The following is a 16,114-nucleotide window of genomic DNA, read 5'->3' as shown; positions in this document are numbered from 1 at the left end:
TGCTGCAGCAGCTGGTGGTTGCTGTATGACCACCAGCTTGGTCTCAGGAGCTCCCGACCCAGCCTCGAGCAGTTGAGGAGGAAGGGGCTTTAGCATCAAGGGAGTTCACTCCCAGACCCTGCTTGTGCCCACCTGTAGGGAAGCAGGGCTGTTTTGCGCTGTGCAGAGGGGGTCTGGGCTGAGACCTGCTAACAGTGAGTGCCCTGGGGATGGGAGTCAGCATGCTGAATGCAGAGCAAATAGGATGGGTCTGGCATGCCTTTTGCTCCATGAGGAGATGACTTAAGACCTCCATATGGAACTTGGCTCTGTGACTACTTCCTTGTGCCCTCCCCCTGCCTATGGGCTGCCCTGCCCCACAGTCTCTTCTCTGGCTCTATCCTGCTCTGCCAAGGAGCCAAATCACTGCCCAAAGCTCTGTCCCAGCCCAAGGCTGGCTGCAGGAGGGGAAAGCTTTCCTTGGCTCAACAGATGGTTTTTTAATTAATACTCTTGTTAGTGCCGTTCATTTCCATATGTCTTTCATGTTTAAGTGCTGTGGTGGGTGAGAGTTGTGAGTAACAGTGAGGATGGAGCCAGGTGTGGTGGTTGAGGAGGGTGGAGGTGCAGGTGGATGGCAGGTCCCCTGTGATGAGCTGCGGAGGGGAGTGTGTGCTGGGGGCAAAGCCTTGGGGGGGGGCACCCTCCATCAAGGCCCTTTGCAGCCAGCTGTAACCCCATCAGCCCTGGCTTTCACCTGGCATGGGCTTCCCAGGCAGTCCTCAGTGTTGCAGCCCGAGTTTCACCCAGCTTGTACCCCCATCGGGGTGGCTGTGTGGTGGTGTGGCCCCTGTCCCAGGTCAGTGCAGGGCTGAGTGGGGGCCAGGCGCAGCCCGGTGGGAGTGGACTTAGGGGCTGTTGGGCCCGCTGGGTTTTTGGGCTGAGGGGGCAACAGAGGGAGCTGCAGTGGGCTCTTCCCCGTATGTGAACAGCAGCAGGCAGCGGGGAGGGGTGCTGGGGGGGCTGCGGAGACAGGGCTGCCAAACACCAAGACTGTGGGCTGGGGATGCTCAGGGCCTTCTGGCTTGCGGGGAGAGGAAATAGGGCCGGTCCCTTTAAGAGGATTTTTCGCTGCCTGGCAGTGCTGCCTGCCTGGGCAGCCCATCCTGCCGCCCCGAGAAGCAGCAGCAGCAGCAGGGACAAAGCTGGCGGAGAGGGGCAGCGCCGGGCAGCTGAGCCCGGGGGGCCGCTAGCCACTGCTGGGCCAGGGGCGAGGACACCCCCCACCCCCGCCCCGCTCTGCCCGCCCGCCTGCCGCCCAGCCCAGCCCAGCCCAGCCCGCTGCCCAGCCTAGCCCTGCGGAGGGATGGGGAGGAGACCCCGGCTGGGGACCCGCGGGGGCAGCGCCCAGCCTGGGTCCCGGCGCTGAGGACCGGGCGGCTGCCGCCGAGCCGCTCCCTGTCCTGCCGGGGCGCCCGGCGCCGTCCCCCAGCCCGCGCCGCGGGCATCGCCCCTTTGTCTGCGGAGGAGGGAGAGGCGGAGGGCGCTGCGGCGGAGGCACGGCCGGGCGCTGGGCGCAGAGCGGCGGCGGGGCACAGCCGCTGCCGCCGGGAGGGGAGCCGCCGCGCCCGCAGCCGGCCAGGTGAGCCTGCGGGGGGAGCCTGCGGGGGGAGCCTGCGGGAGCCCCTTCCCCGGAGGAGCCCCCCCTCCCCTGACGGGGCGGGGGCCGGGCGGCCTGCGGGGGCGGTGGGGGGCTGGGGGCGCCCGCGGCGGCCGGGGCCGGAGGGGGCCGGCGGGGAGCCGGGATGAAGGAAGAACATCCTCGGCAAAGCTGCCTTCCCCACCCCTCGCCTCGGGGCTGGGCTAAGCCGCGGAGAGCGGCTTGCGGGATTTGGCGCTCCTTGTAACGCCCAGCCGAAGGAGGCAAGGTGAGCCCGAGGGCGCCTGGTGCCTGGTGCCGCCCCGAGCCCCCCGTTCGCGCTGGCCCGCGCCCTGGGGCTGCGTGCCACGGCGGAGCCGCTGTGCCAAGCGCGGCCCACACCTCGCGGCTGCTGAGCGGGGGATCTGAGCGCTGGCATCCCGCAGCCCTCGTTCCCACCTCTTCTTCCCCAGGGCCGGGGCTGGCTTGCTTCCAGCCCTGAAAGGGACCTGTCTGCAACGGGGAGAGGGCTGGGAAGATCTCGGTGCAGCTCCTCGCGAAGCCGGCTTCCCCTTTCAGGGGATTGCGTGTGTGCATTGCAGCTGTAGCAAGGAGCTGCCTGCAGCCTGCGCCTCAGCAAGATGTAGGTTAGCGAAGCGTTAGGACTCTAGCCTTGGAGGCGAGATGGGTGCTGGGCCCAGCCTACTCAGGCACTGCTCAGGCTCCTTTTGCCGGTGCTGTGGGGGTCCCCAACCCCCTCCCAGTCTGTGGTGCCGCAGTGGGACCTGGAGCTAGCGTGCTCCCCACCCTGCTTGGCTCAACATCCCCCCCAGCACCGCAGAGAGTCCTCAAGCCAAGCAGGGCCATGGGGAGCTTGGCCTTGCTGCAGCCAGCTGTGGGGAGGACTGCAGGTGGAAGAGACTGCCCAGCAGGAGAGTGTTTGGGCAGGTGTGCATATTGGCATCATACAATGGCCCCAGTTAAGTACTGGGCTGGTCTCTGAGGCTGTGCTGCTAAGAACCAGGAAGGTGAAATGAGCCAAGGGAGGCAGAGAAGGACTGGTACCAGTGGAGCCCTCTCCCTGTTCTATTAAGTCTGTCCCAGCAAGCCCACGGGGACCCTGGGCACTAGCTGAGGGTCTAATCTAGCCAGGACTGCTCTGCCCCAGGAGCTTGGGCGAGGCACGGCATGCTTTGTCTGAGGAACTGGCTGGAACAGTCTGCTTGCTTGCTACCCCATACCTGTGTGCCCTGAGCCCTGGCCAGGCCAGGTAGGGGTAATTCCTGGTGAGCCCGTAGGGACATCCAAGCACAGCTGGGTGTCCCCCATTGAGGGCAGAACATCAGCTCTCTCACCTCCCATCCTGCGCCCACCATGGTGGACAGGAGCGCGGCAGGGAGCCCAGCAGCAGTGGGGCTGGGGGAGATGAACAGCCTGCCAGCTCTGCTGCCAGAGCTGGACCCAGCCGCAGGAGGTGCATGAATTAGGAGGAGCCCCTTGGTGCCAGTTCGGCTGCCCTGGCCAGGTCCATCCTTCCATCCAGCTGTGGGTGCCAGACCACAGCTGGGCAGTGTATCACAGGGCAGAGGCGGGCAGTGAGGCCTGGAGCCAGCAGGAAAGGGTGTGAGAGGACTTGCTGTGGGCTGGTCCCTGGCCCCTGCAGTCCCTGTCCTTGAGAGAGGGGTCCACTGTGAGTCGATCCCTGTGCGTTTCCTACAGAGCAGCAGGATGGCAGAGAAGGGTATGGATCCCGCATGTGTCTCCATTGCCCTGGAGGACACGGTGTGCCACGCCAGTCCCCCAGATGCGCCGCTCCTCACCACCCACTTGAAGAAGGTAGAGAACCACATCACAGAGGCCCAGAGGTTTTCCCACCTCCCGAAGCGCTCGGCCGTCAACATTGAGTTCATTGACCTCTCCTACTCTGTGCGTGAAGGCTCCTGGTGGCGGAAAAGAGGTAGGAGCTGCCGGCTGGGGAAGGGCAGGGGAGGGGACCTGCAGGGCTATTGCATCCCTCTCCCGTTCTGTATGCCTTGATCTCACCCAGGTCCCCAGCATCTCCCTCTGTGCTGGATTCATTGCTTCTCTGCCAATTCCTGCTCCAGGCAGCCCCAGCCTCTGCAAGCACAGAGTGCCTCAGCTCTCTGCCTGCCGGCGGGAGCTTGCCTCAGTGCGTGGCAGCGGGGCTGCACCCAGGGAGCCACAGTGGGAGATGCTGGAGCTGCTCACCCTGCTGTCCTCTGTGGCAGTGGGGGCTGGCTGGGTGATCGCGCCGTCCAGCCCCATGGTCTGTCTGAGTGCCAAGTGCTGTTTGCAGCCATGCTGTGGCTGGCTGTCCTTGCTGGGTGCCCATGGGTGGAGGGCAGGTTTGTGTCGCGCAGCAGTTGCTGCGCGCCTCTGCTGTGCAATGCCGGAGGAAAGCAGATCGCATCCCAGGGAAGCCTCTGGCCAGGGCTGTTGTGGGGGAGATGGGGCAGACTTCCTGGTTCAGGGGCAGCCAGGATGGATTCGTTTCCCCAGTACTCTTGTTTGGGGTATGATGGCTGTGTGTGATGTGCTGACAGCAGGAGATCCCAAGGGGTGCCCCAGCTCAGAGCCTGGCAAGAAGAATATGTGTGATTTGCAGGGGATTTCCTCTCCAGTGGCTCCCCGTGCATCTGAGGCCACGGTCCCCTTTCCTGTGTGCAACTCTGGCCGAGCTCAGGGAGGGGAGAGGGGAGGCAGATGGCAGCTGGTGGGTGGTAGTCTGCTTTAATTAGCTCTCTCAGTTAATGGGATGCCAATCAGGCAGCCCCGTGAGATGGAGGGGGAGCTGATCTGCAGAAGCTGAAGGCAGGCAGGCATGTGCAGGGCCCTGGGGTGAGCAGACCGAGGGCGTGGGGCTGCTCAGTGGGGTGCCCTGCCATCCAGGAGTGCCGGATGAGGCCTCTGACCCTCTCCCCAGCCAGGCTCTGCAGCTAGGGAAACTGAGGCACTGAAAGACGGCGGGACCAGCCCCGACATCCCCCGGGATGAGGTCTGCCCGTTTGTCTGGGATGCTGAGGAAGCATCCCAAGAGGAGCCACGGTACAACCACGGGCGTGCTGTAGCAGCCAGGAGTCCCGGGGACCGGCTGCTTGCCAGTGGGCCAGTGCCCCGCAGGGAGGGAGTGGGAACGGCTCAGGCAGCTGGACCGGAGAGGAGCGTGCCGAGGGGTGCTGGGATCCCGGGGTGGCAGTGGGAGGGACTCTCCTCTCCCCCAGGCCAGGTGCAGGTGGAGGAGCTGGCGGGGAGCTCCCGCTGCCTTTGGCCACAGCCCCCCGGATGCGGCCGGGCGCCCCGCGCTGCTGAAGCAGGAGGTTACTGGCAGTCAGTGAACGCAAGTAACCGCTGCGCAAGCTGCAGTGGCGCCGACGTGAGCAGCATGCGCGGGGCTGGAGCGGAGTGCGTGGTGCCGGGATGCGCTGGGGGGGCTGCCGGGCACCCTCGCTCTGCCGCCGTCACGCTCGGCCCCCTGCTCTCCCCTCCTGGCCCTCGCTGCCCCCCTGCCAGCGGGGCGCGCTCCTGGGTGCCGGGCGCCCGACTCTGAGGGGCGCGGAGGAAGGAGCCGGGAGCTTGCGGTGCCGGACCCCCTGTCCTGGGGATGGACGAGCCAGGGGGGCTGCACCCCTAGCGGCGCTAGGACCGCGAGCTGGTCTGGCCCTGAGGCTTGCCCCAGCCGGGGGGCAGGGGAGGGGTGTGTTTGCCCTCGCCCGACACCGGCTGCCACCACAGCGTGCATGGGGGGCGTATTTCCAGCAGGGAGATGCTCAGACCCGGCCCGTGTCTCAGCATGGTCCTAGCACCCTGTATACCGTTGCTCTCCTGCCAGGGCTGTGTTTTGGGGGCACCTCCTGAGAGCCCGAGGCCGTGCCTGTTCCCTACTCCCAACGCATCGTGTTCCTTCTGCCAGAAAATGCTAATCAGCTGCGTTTAAAGCAGAGATAATTCCAGGTCTGATTAGCAGTGGCTGCTGCCGGGTATCGCAGCATGAATGCCAATGAAGGCAACGGCCGGGCATCCAGCAGGCTTGGGGACTCTGCCTGCCCCATGCTACCCTGCTTCTTGCTGCCCCTCTCCACTGGCCCTAGGGACTGGGATCTGACAACATGCCCAGGACCAATGTCGCAGCCTGGTAATCTTCCTTCAGCAGCTATGTGCCCTGACCCAGGGATTTCCATGGCCCTTGCTGTGATCCAGGGCATGTGCCTTTTTGGTGCTGGAAATCGGTGGGGCCAGCCGAGGACCAGGGTCAGGGATCGTGCTGGAAACGACAGCTGCTGTGGCTATAGCCCTGGTGATGCTGATGGAGACAGTCTCCAGGCACATGCAGCCCCTGGCATGATGCATGGAGGTCCTGAGGTCCCCCAGGTGCTGGGATGGCATCGTGGTCCCTGTACCGCTGCTGGTCTTGAAAGCTGAACCCATGCTGCTCTTTCTCCAGGGTACAAGACTCTCCTCAAATGCCTGTCAGGGAAGTTCTGCCAGCGGGAGCTCATTGGGATCATGGGGCCCTCGGGTGCCGGGAAGTCCACGCTCATGAACATCCTGGCTGGCTACAGGTGAGGCTGGGGGGAAGCCAGCCGGTCTGGGGCTGCAGGGCTGGGGGTCCTGTGCTACCTCCCCCTATGTCTCTTTCCTGCAGGGAGACTGGCATGAAGGGCCAGATCCTGGTGAATGGCCGGCCGCGGGATCTGCGTACCTTCCGCAAGATGTCCTGCTACATCATGCAGGATGACATGCTCCTGCCACACCTCACTGTGCTGGAGGCTATGATGGTGAGCAATGCGGGAGCCAGGCAGCCTGCTGGGCTCTGTGGGGCATCCTGTGGACTGTGTCCTTGGGCACTGAGCCCACACTGACATCAGGCATTTCCAAGGGCTCCAGGACAAGGGAACAAAATCCTGCTGTTCTTGCTCCCTTCATCCTGAGCCACCACTCCCAGCCCTCGGCCAGGCAGGGACGGGGCCACTGTGCAGCCGATTCTGTTCCCTACATCTGACAGTCGTGTCTCCCTGCCCATCCTCTCCCTGCAGGTCTCTGCTAACCTGAAGCTGAGTGAGAAGCAGGAGGTGAAGAAGGAGCTGGTAGGTGCAGAGGAAGATGGTCTCAGACCTCCTCATCTCCCCCCAAGACAGGGACAGTAGGGAAGGGAGGACCCTGAGGGGACCAGGAGATAGCGAGGGGCTCCCAGCGATGGAGGTCTGAAGGGAGGTGGCAGGGTGTGGTGAAGGTCCATGGGAGCCCATGGTGAATGAGGCTGTCTCACAGGTGAACGAGATCCTGACGGCCCTGGGGCTGCTGGAGTGCTCCTACACCCGCACCATCTCCCTGTCAGGGGGCCAGCGCAAGCGCCTGGCTATTGCCCTGGAGCTGGTGAACAACCCTCCGGTCATGTTCTTCGATGAGCCCACGAGGTGAGTTTGCAGGGGCCAGGGCTCCCCAGCACTGCCTGCCCAGCTGGGCTTCCCCTGCCGAGGGACATCAGGGTGGCTGGCACCCTCTGGAGCCCAGCAGGGCTGCAAGACCTGAGGGTGGGATGTGACTGTGCCCACTGGGGCACGGCAGGGCTGGGGCTGCAAAGGGATGCTGCTCTTCGTCGACCTGGGAGGAGGGTGCCCACAAGGGGAGGCAAGTGGGGGCATCTTTAGGATGTACGTCTCCCCCTCTCAATTCTCCCCTTCTCTCTCTGCTCTCTCTTTCTTCTCCACCCCATCCTGTGTGCCCACAGCGGTCTGGACAGTGCCTCCTGCTTCCAGGTTGTTTCTCTGATGCGGTCCCTGGCTCAGGGTGGGCGCACCATCATCTGCACCATCCACCAGCCCAGCGCCAAGCTCTTTGAGATGTTCGACAAGGTTTGGGCTGGGCTAGGACACAGGACTCTTCAGGGGTGCAGGGTGCCTCTGGCCCCAAGAGCCAGGAGAGAGGCCACGGGAGGGAGGGGCTGCAGGCATTTGACCTGGGGCTTGTGTGGCACACAGCCCTGATGGCTGGGGTCTGGCAAGGGTGCCCTGTGTCACCCTAGGACAGGGAGGTGGGTAGGAGCAGGCAACAGTGCCCTTGGCTGCTCTGCACCTGCCATATCCTGGGTTTTTTTTGCAGCTGTACATCCTGAGCCAGGGCCAGTGCATCTTCAAAGGCATCGTGACCAACCTCATCCCCTACCTGAAGGGTCTTGGCCTCCACTGCCCCACATACCACAACCCTGCTGACTTCAGTGAGTGCCCCTGCCCCAGCTTGGGCCGTGGTGAGGAGCAGAGGGTGGCAAGGTCCAAACCCAGTGCCTAAGCCCTAGGGACTGCCCAGCATTCCCTCCAGTTGCCCAGGGAGCAGGGCTGCCCGTGCCCTTCCCATTAGGTGCTGGCTGGGCAATGTTGCCATGTGGTGCAGCATCGTGGGGTGGAGGTTGTGCTGGGCTCCCACTCCCCTGCCCCACAAGGTCATGGTCTGGGCAGGCAGAGCAAAGTGATGGCAAGGGCTGGCTCAGCACCTCTCAGGGGTCCTGTTCTCCTCCACAGTTATCGAGGTGGCCTCGGGAGAGTACGGGGACCTCAACCCCGTCCTGTTCCGTGCCGTCCAGAATGGCATGTGCACCATGGCTGAGAAGAAGAGCAGTCCTGACAAGGCAGATCCGTCGTGCCCGGCACACTGTGTGACGGTGAGTGGGGATGAGAGGAGCCCCCTGCAATGATAGGGAGTGGCAGGTAACAGGGTGCCCACCCAGGGACACCTCAGTCCCCTCTGCCCCACAGACACGGATATCCTGTGATGCCTAGAGCCCCTTGGACATGGTGGGGAGCATGGAGGTGTTCAGCCAGCCTCTGCTTGTCTTGAGCAACAGCTCTGTGCTTGCAGCTGGCAGTGCCTGTTCTCACCAGGGGTGCTCACAAGGGGCACGCTGCGAGTGTTTGGGTGCCATCCTAGTAGAGAGCCCGTGCTGTGAACTTGACCCATGTCCCTGACTTGTCTGCGGTCTTGCAGGACGTGGACCACATCGAGAGCCACACGTTTGCCACCAGCACTTCAACCCAGTTCTGCATCCTCTTCAAGAGAACCTTTATCTGCATCTTACGGGACACGGTGAGGGCAGGGAAGGCTGGACCCAGGCTGAGGGGATGGAGCCTGTTGCTCACTGGGGGCAGGCAGAGACAGGAGTTGAATGGAGGATGGAGTGGGGCTTACCCTTGAGGAGCAGGCAGGCTGTCCTCTGCTCCCCTGGGATGCTCATGGGATGTGGCCCTGCCTCGCTGAGCCCCTGTACCCCCTCTACCTGCAGGTGCTGACCCACCTGCGGTTCATGTCCCACATCTGCATCGGGGTGCTGATCGGGCTGCTCTACCTGCACATTGGCAACGACGCGGGCAAAGTCTTCAACAACACTGGCTTTCTCTTCTTCTCCATGCTCTTCCTCATGTTTGCTGCGCTGATGCCCACCATCCTCACCTGTAAGGACCTCCTTCCCCCAACACCCTTTTGCTGCTCCCAAACCTTGGGGGAGAGGGCGGTGCTCCAGCTGTGGGGGAGTGTGTCTGCTGGGCAGTGCATGGTGGAGCTAGATGAATTGGGCAAAAGGAGGGAAATAAGGGAGGAGAGGAAAATAATTCAAACAAAGAAGAGGGGGAAAACTTCTGTGTGGGTATATTGCAGTTTTGCCCTTTAGTTAATGTTTGGCTATAATGTACTTGCTGGCTCAAAGCTGAATGCTGGAATTTTTTTTTTTGCTGAGAAAATGTCTGTAAAGCTGCATTTTCAGCTGCTTCATCTCTCTTTCACTTCCTCAAAAAGTTTGCCTAAAAAACCCCAACCAAGCTGACTTTTCCATGCTGAAAGTTCCCACATCGGTCACTGACTTTTTTCCCTGGTGAAGATTTGAGCACCCGCTCGTGGCGCAGGCAGGAGGCTGTCTGGTGCTCTGTGCCAGGGCAGCATCACATCTGCCTGCACCAGGGCGGGTGGGAGTTGGGGCTGGAGCAGCCCAGGCCCAGGGCACTGCTGACTGCTAACTCCTTGTTTCCATGCAGTCCCCCAGGAGATGTCTGTATTCCTGCGAGAGCACTTGAACTACTGGTACAGCCTGAAAGCCTATTATCTGGCAAAGACCATGGCGGATGTGCCCTTCCAGGTGAGCTTTCGGCTGGACTAAAGTGTGGCCCCAATGCTGATGTGCCTTCCTTGGCACAGCCAAGTGCCCGGCTACCCCAATACTCCAGGCTGGCCTTTGAGGGGTCCCTGCAGCCCTCCATCCCCCAGAGAGGCTCTGTGGGGTGACGATGGCCATGGGTCCAGCAGAGCAGTCTCTTTGCTTGCCTCTCTCCAGGTGATCTGCCCCATCGCGTACTGCAGTATTGTGTACTGGATGACAGGCCAGCCGCCCGAAGCCACGCGCTTCCTCCTCTTCTCTGCCCTGGCCACTGCCACGGCCCTGGTAGCCCAGTCCCTTGGGCTTCTCATTGGAGCTGCTTCCACTTCCCTACAGGTCAGATGGGGCCCCAGCTTTGCCTGTTATGTGCCTGTTATAGGGGAGAGTTGCAGGGGGTCCCACGACAAGGAGGGGTGGAGGAAAGTGTTGCCCATAGGCAGGTGTGTGAGTGCCACAGGTGATGTGCTTGGAGACAGGGACATGGCACCCAGTGGCCTCTGCTCCCCAGGTGGCCACCTTTGTGGGACCTGTCACTGCTATCCCCGTCCTGCTCTTCTCGGGCTTCTTCGTCAGCTTCAAGACCATCCCCACCTACCTGCAGTGGAGTTCCTACGTCTCCTATGTCAGGTGGGACCCCGTGCTCTGGCCAGAAGCTCCCTGCCCTGGGCTCCCATGGGCTGGGGAGAAAATGGGGCTGCCTGGGGCACGCGGTGACTCTCGTGGTGTGCTCTGCCCTAGGTATGGCTTTGAGGGCGTCATTCTCACCATCTATGCTATGGAGCGTGAGGACCTGGAGTGCCTCGAGGACTTCTGTCCTTTCCAAAAACCCATCAAGATCCTGCAGGAGCTGGACGTGGAGGAGGCCAAGCTCTACCTGGACTTCCTCATCCTGGGCATCTTCTTCGTCATCCTGCGGCTCCTGGCTTACCTGGTCCTCAGGTACAAAGTCAAGTCAGAGAGATAAAGGGGCTGTGGGACCCCGGTGCCGTTCCTGGGCCTGGCCTGCTGTGAGAGATGGTTCTGCAGATGGACACAGTGCTCCTAGCAGGTCATGGACTGCGGTGGAGGCGTCGGTAGGTGCCAGCCAGGCCTGGCTCAGTCGAGAAGGGTTTTGAGACATCTCGGAACTGTTTTAACCTTTCCACACACTCTTCATTGCAAAAGTTTTGTACAGCCCTGGCATGTGCCACCTTCTCCCCCAGGACTGCCGAACCCCACGGAGCTTGGATCCCCTCTTGTTGCCCCTGCCCAGCACTGCCCTTCTCCACCAAACACATTGGGACACTGGGGACAGTTCCATGGAGGCAGCTGTCTGCCGAGCAAGGCCAAGAGGAGCCCGCTGCTCCGGGCGGGAGGGGAGCAGTTCCCTGGGGCTGCCTGATCCTGGGGCTGAAGCCAGGAAGAGACACCTGCAGAGCATGGATTGGTACCGCAGCACATAGCTCTGTTGCTCGCCCTGGCCAGCATGTGTGTCAGTGCTAAGAAGAGCCCAAAGATGCAATAGGCCAAGTTGCACAAGGCTTTAGTGTTTCCTGTCGCTGTAGCCACAGAAATTGCTGCATCCCCTTTTTCTTTCTGCATAAATCCCCCCCCTCCTTTTTTTTTTTTCTTTTTTCTTTTCTTCCTTTTTTTATAAACCCCACTGCTTCCCAGTCTGCATGGAGAGGAGAGGGAGCCAGCAGGCAGAGAAGGACTTGGGGCTCTGTCTCAGACTTCTGCTCAGATGCCATCCTCAGAGGTGGGATCTTCAAACCTGGGGATCTGTGGTAGGGTCTGTGGGAATGGGACAGTATTCTCAGACCTCAGGGAGTCTCGTGTTCAGTCCCTGTTGTCTTTGGGGTCTGAGCCAGAGGATAAAATCAACCAATATGGAGAGAAGTGACTGGTCCCTTCAAGTGCCGCATGGCGTGGGGAGGATTTAGGTTCCCACACCCTGCCGGTGCCAGGCAGCTGAAAAGCAGGGCTGGGCTCAGCCGTGCCATCGCTGGAGCCTCTACTGCAGGAGAAGAGCTGGCTGGCCCTCAGCCCTTCCCTGGCACCGTCTCGCTCCCCACTCCTCTTCCACCGGCACAACTGTGGCTGTCTCAGCAGAACAGGGAGGACGAACCTCGCTCAGCACCATCTGTGCAAGGAGGGGATGCAAGCCCCAGGGATGCCCGGCCTCGTCCCAGGGTAACACTGTGCAGAAGGGGGTCCCAGCAGGGCCAGAACTGGAAAGCAGGTGAGGTCTTGGAGCGGTTTGTTTGCATTGGGCGACCCTGACACTGGGAAGGGCTTTGCACTTTGTGACTGGTATCAGGAAAAGGTCCCTTTTGGCAAGTGTGTCTCGTGGCTCCTCCAGATTCCTCCAAAGTCACTTGCCTCTCCACACCCCTTGCAGAGGGAAGGCATTTTGGCACCTCGCTGGTCCTCCAGAGGAACAGACCTGAGACCATAGCTGTTGGGGCATCTGCACACGCTGCTGTGCTGGGAACACGGCACGCTGCTTAGCCACATAGCACAGGCCTGTCTCTGTGGGTGTGCTGACACTGGTGTCGTGGGGCTGCACTGGTCACCCACCTGCATGGGAACCCACTGCTTTTTAGTGAGCATGGACATGGGGAAGGCAGCTCTGCCCCATCCTGGCACGCTGGGCCCTGGTTCAAGTGCAGTCTGTGAGATGCTGCTGCCGGCATGCTCCGAGCAGCAGGGGATTGCAGGGCAAATGCCAGATTTCAGCAAAATCCTTGAGACTGTTCTTTTCTTTTACTGGCTCATGTTGGAACTGCTCCACACAGCAGGGTCTGGCTGGCCTGCAGGTGGATGGCAGACGTGTGGAAGTACTGATGCTGGGCACTCAGCAAGGTTGGGTTTCCCCTGCCTGGACAGCATCACTGCAAGGAGCTTGTAGCCATGGGGTTCTCCTGCACAGAGGATCTGGAAGCAAGACATGCCCTGGTGCCCTTTCCATACTGAGCATTGGGGTTTTCCACAGGGGTTCTTGTCTGACTTACCGCTGTCCCTCACAAAATTCCCCTGCGCTCCTGGATCTTCCTTCACTGCCAGCCCTGTGCCATGCTCTGCAATAGAACTGTGCCAGCTTGGGGGGCTGCAGTCTCCTGGGCACAATGCTGCCAACTGCAGCTGCAGGGGCACGGTTGAATGGGAAACAATCCCCACATCTGCTCTGTCACCAGGTGGATGGATGGGTGGGGAGGCAGGGGGATGGTGGAGCTGCAGGCTGTCACCCTTCTCTGTCTCACTGTCCATGGGGCTGATGCGACCAGTCCCTACTTCTGTCCTGCTCCTGGGCTGTGGCTAGTTAAGCCTTGCCCAGCGCAGGGAATGCACTGCTGGGCTGAGGGTTTTCCTCTGAATGGATACCAAGTCGGCAGGTGGTGCCAATGGTGCAGCTTTGCACAGCTCCTGCCTCCTGCCCGCTCCCTGGCAGCAGGGGCTCTCCTGATGGGTCCTGCTTCCTGCACACCGGAGACACTGCTGTCCCCAGCGCTGTGTCCTGCTGCTGTCTGCACCCAGCACATGGTACCTCGTGGGACACCCCTGTGCCACCACAGCCAGTGCCACCACCACTCCCAGAAGGACCAGGACAAGACGGACCTAGTGATGGCCCATGTGTGGAGCAGAGGGGGCTACCAGCAGGCACCCATGACTGCCACTGCCCACGTCTCCCATGCATAGGCATGCTGCAACAGAAGCCTTTGCTGGCCAGCCTGTGCTGCTTGCAGAGAAACCCCATGGGACAGGCTGCCCAAGCCCAGCATGGCCCAAGGGAGACTGCCAGGGCAGGTAGCTCGTCAGGTGGCTGGTCGGACCAGCCTGTCCGGGATGGGGCAGTTGGCAGCACCTTGCAGGATCTCGGGACAGTTTAGCACAGCCCGGGCCTCCTGCGCTGGTGAGTGCGCGGGTTGCAGAGTCCCGGCTGACCAGGTACGCGGCCGCTGTGGGGCAGAGGGCTGGGGCGAGCTCTGGAGATGGAGGATGGCTGTGTCCCCGAGCTGGGCAAGGGCACTGGGGAGTGGAGGTTATGGGGCAGGCACCCCTCGTCCCCAGGGCCAGGGCAGTGGGAGGCCTGAGGCGCCCTGTAGAAGGGCACCGGCGCTCCCAGCGGAGCCAGCAAGTGAATGTGTTGGTATAAAGGGGCCACGATGAGTGAGGGATCTGGGCACTTGTGGCACAGAGGGCCTGGGTCTGGCAGGCCCTGCTCCAGGCAAAGGCACCCTAGGTGGTGCCCAAGGGCAAACAGTGCCCAAGGCGTGAACTGAGCCGAGGTGCCGGAACGGGGCCATCCATTGCCCCTTCCATCTCAGTGAGGACAATCCCAGAGACGGTGGAAGGCACAGAGAAATGTAAAGGGACTGAGCACATTCGCACTGAGCCCTGCAGGCTGGCATGGCTGGGCTGAGCACTCTGGGTTTATTGCCCTTCCCCTCCCAGGTGGCCCCCTGCCCCACAGGAGCAGGGCGAGAGGGGTTGTCTCTGCCCTGGCATGGCAGAGGGATGGGGTGCAGCCACTCTGCTCTGGGGGTCCCTTAGTGGAGCAAGGCTGGGCCGCTCCAGCCCACTGGCGAGCAGGCATCTCTCCGGGATGGTCTCTTCAGGGCAGGATAGGCACCAAGCCAGGCTGTGGCAGGACCCCTTGGCAGTAACACTGGTTGTTTTGTGGTGTGGGGCCAAGGGTGCCCAGGCTGGGTCTTGCCTTGTCCTGAGTGGGTCAGGAGCACCCACGTGCTGGGCTGGCATGCAGCAGCAAAGATGCACTTTATCAGAGCAGGGGAGCGGGGCCGTGGGTGCTTCTGGCTACAGGAATCCCACCAGGGAACGCATCTGGATAATCATGAGGAGTGCGATGGAGGAGAGCAGGCTTCTTCCCCCACACCTCCTCTCCCCTCCTGCCCCCTGCCTTCCCTTGCAATGCACTTTGAATAGATGAGGATGTGGTTCAGGCCGTGGCTCCAGCTCCCTGGGACCACCAGTTGAACCTCAACCCATCTAAAACTGCTTCAGCCCCTTAGCCTGGCTCCTTCAGCCCACAGGCACGGTTGTATCAGGTACTGCCTCTCCCCTATGCGTGCTGTGAATGCAGGCAGGCAAGCAGGGGTATGGCCTCTCACCTCCACGCATGTCCTGGCCACCTTTTTCACACACAAAAGAAGACCAAATGCATCATCACCCGGCTGGTGCTAGGGTTTGCTGGAGGGGAGACTGGGCTAGCGCAGGCAGGGGATGGCGCTTCTCCCAGGGTTTCACCCCTCTCTCAAATCAGGCAATAAAACAGTGTTTCATTCCCACTGTGTGTGGACACCGTTTGTCCTGTCCCTCTGCCACGGGGGCTCCTGGTGCCACAGGCAGCTTCTGGTGCCACAGCCTGCGGCTGCCTGGGATATCTTCATGCTTCCCTGCCATGCGGGACCCTATGGTTTTCCAGCTTTCACTTGTCCACATGTGCAGAAGAAGTTGTACAGTGGGTTGCACATGTGATAACAGGGCAGGGTGGACTGCGCAGAGAGGTGCAGCTGTTGAAACCCGTGCTCCCACATGACTGGAGGTGAGCTACTTTTTTCCTGGGACCGTTTGCCAAAATAAGATGCAGATAACAGCTCAAAGGCCAAGGGAGTGCACACCCCATCCCTCCCCCACCCCAGGGAGCTGTAGCTTTGCTGTGGTAGCTGCGTGTGGGTGGCATTTGCCCGGGTCCTTCCGCCTTGCTGAGGGGAGGCTGCGATATGGGGCCAGGGCACCGCTGCCCACAGCTGCAGCCTGGCAGGAACCAGGCAGGGCGGAGGTGAGCCCCTGGGCTCTGAGGGGAGCACGGGGCTGCTGGCAGGGCCCTGCTGGCTCTCTGGGCTGTGCCGCACACGCAGGTAAGTGCCCCGCAGGGACAGGGTTGCTGCTGGTGCTCACCAGTGTCCGGAGGGTCCCAGGAGCTGTTGAGCAGGCAGAGATGTTGCGGCTTATTTCGGTCTTTCTGAGATGCCAGCTGTACTTGTTGGATTTCACACATCAATAAAACTTATATTTATAGTGTACTACCTGGATGCCTCCCTCCCTGAGCAACCAGAGGGCATGCACGCAAGGGGAGATGCGCACGCCTGGGTACACCAACAGGCATCTCTGCATCGGGGTGTGGAGGTGGGTGCTGGGGGGGGCAGCACACGGGCAGGTGGCTGCACACATTGCTGGGGATGGGTGCCGAGCGTGTGCAAAGGCGTGCGGGGACGTGTGTGTCTGTGTGGGCTCTGTGCAGGCCTTTGGCGTGTGAGCATGGCCTCCGGGATTACCCAGGTGTGAACCCTCGGCTCCAGCACCCCTGGCTCAGCACTGCCTGTGGCTGGCTGGGG

At 61.7% G+C, this 16,114-nt stretch overlaps 1 protein-coding gene across 2 annotated transcripts; it reads left to right on the top strand.

The window, feature by feature from the left end:
* The first annotated feature begins 1,236 nt into the window (after positions 1-1,236).
* Positions 1,237-15,767, top strand: ABCG4 (ATP binding cassette subfamily G member 4). Of its 2 annotated transcripts, XM_072884539.1 has the most exons (15): positions 1,237-1,621; positions 3,338-3,575; positions 6,081-6,198; positions 6,282-6,414; positions 6,673-6,723; positions 6,908-7,053; positions 7,368-7,491; positions 7,739-7,853; positions 8,155-8,294; positions 8,618-8,716; positions 8,913-9,081; positions 9,658-9,758; positions 9,954-10,112; positions 10,285-10,403; positions 10,515-15,767. In XM_072884539.1, the coding sequence occupies exons 2-15, from the start codon at positions 3,347-3,349 to the stop codon at positions 10,738-10,740; spliced, it is 1,929 nt and encodes a 642-aa protein (XP_072740640.1). In that variant the 5' UTR covers positions 1,237-1,621; positions 3,338-3,346; the 3' UTR covers positions 10,741-15,767. The 2 variants fall into 2 exon arrangements, with proteins under 2 accessions (XP_072740640.1, XP_072740642.1); XM_072884541.1 differs by lacking the exon at positions 10,285-10,403 and having other exon boundaries at positions 10,515-10,654.
* The last annotated feature ends 347 nt before the right edge of the window (positions 15,768-16,114 follow it).

Source organism: Ciconia boyciana, chromosome 20, assembly GCF_034638445.1.
Source record: "Ciconia boyciana chromosome 20, ASM3463844v1, whole genome shotgun sequence".
NCBI classification, from domain to species: domain Eukaryota; kingdom Metazoa; phylum Chordata; class Aves; order Ciconiiformes; family Ciconiidae; genus Ciconia; species Ciconia boyciana.
The sequence above is the reverse complement of the archived record's forward strand: the minus strand, read 5'-3'. Positions and strand labels throughout refer to the sequence as shown.

Coding starts and splice junctions, on each gene's coding strand:
- ABCG4 (XM_072884539.1), top strand. CDS start 3,347: ATGGCAGAGAAGGGTATGGATCCCGCATGTGTCTCCATTGCCCTGGAG. Junction 8,295..8,617: donor GCCCGGCACACTGTGTGACG/GTGAGTGGGGAT, acceptor GCGGTCTTGCAG/GACGTGGACCACATCGAGAG. Junction 9,082..9,657: donor GATGCCCACCATCCTCACCT/GTAAGGACCTCC, acceptor GTTTCCATGCAG/TCCCCCAGGAGATGTCTGTA.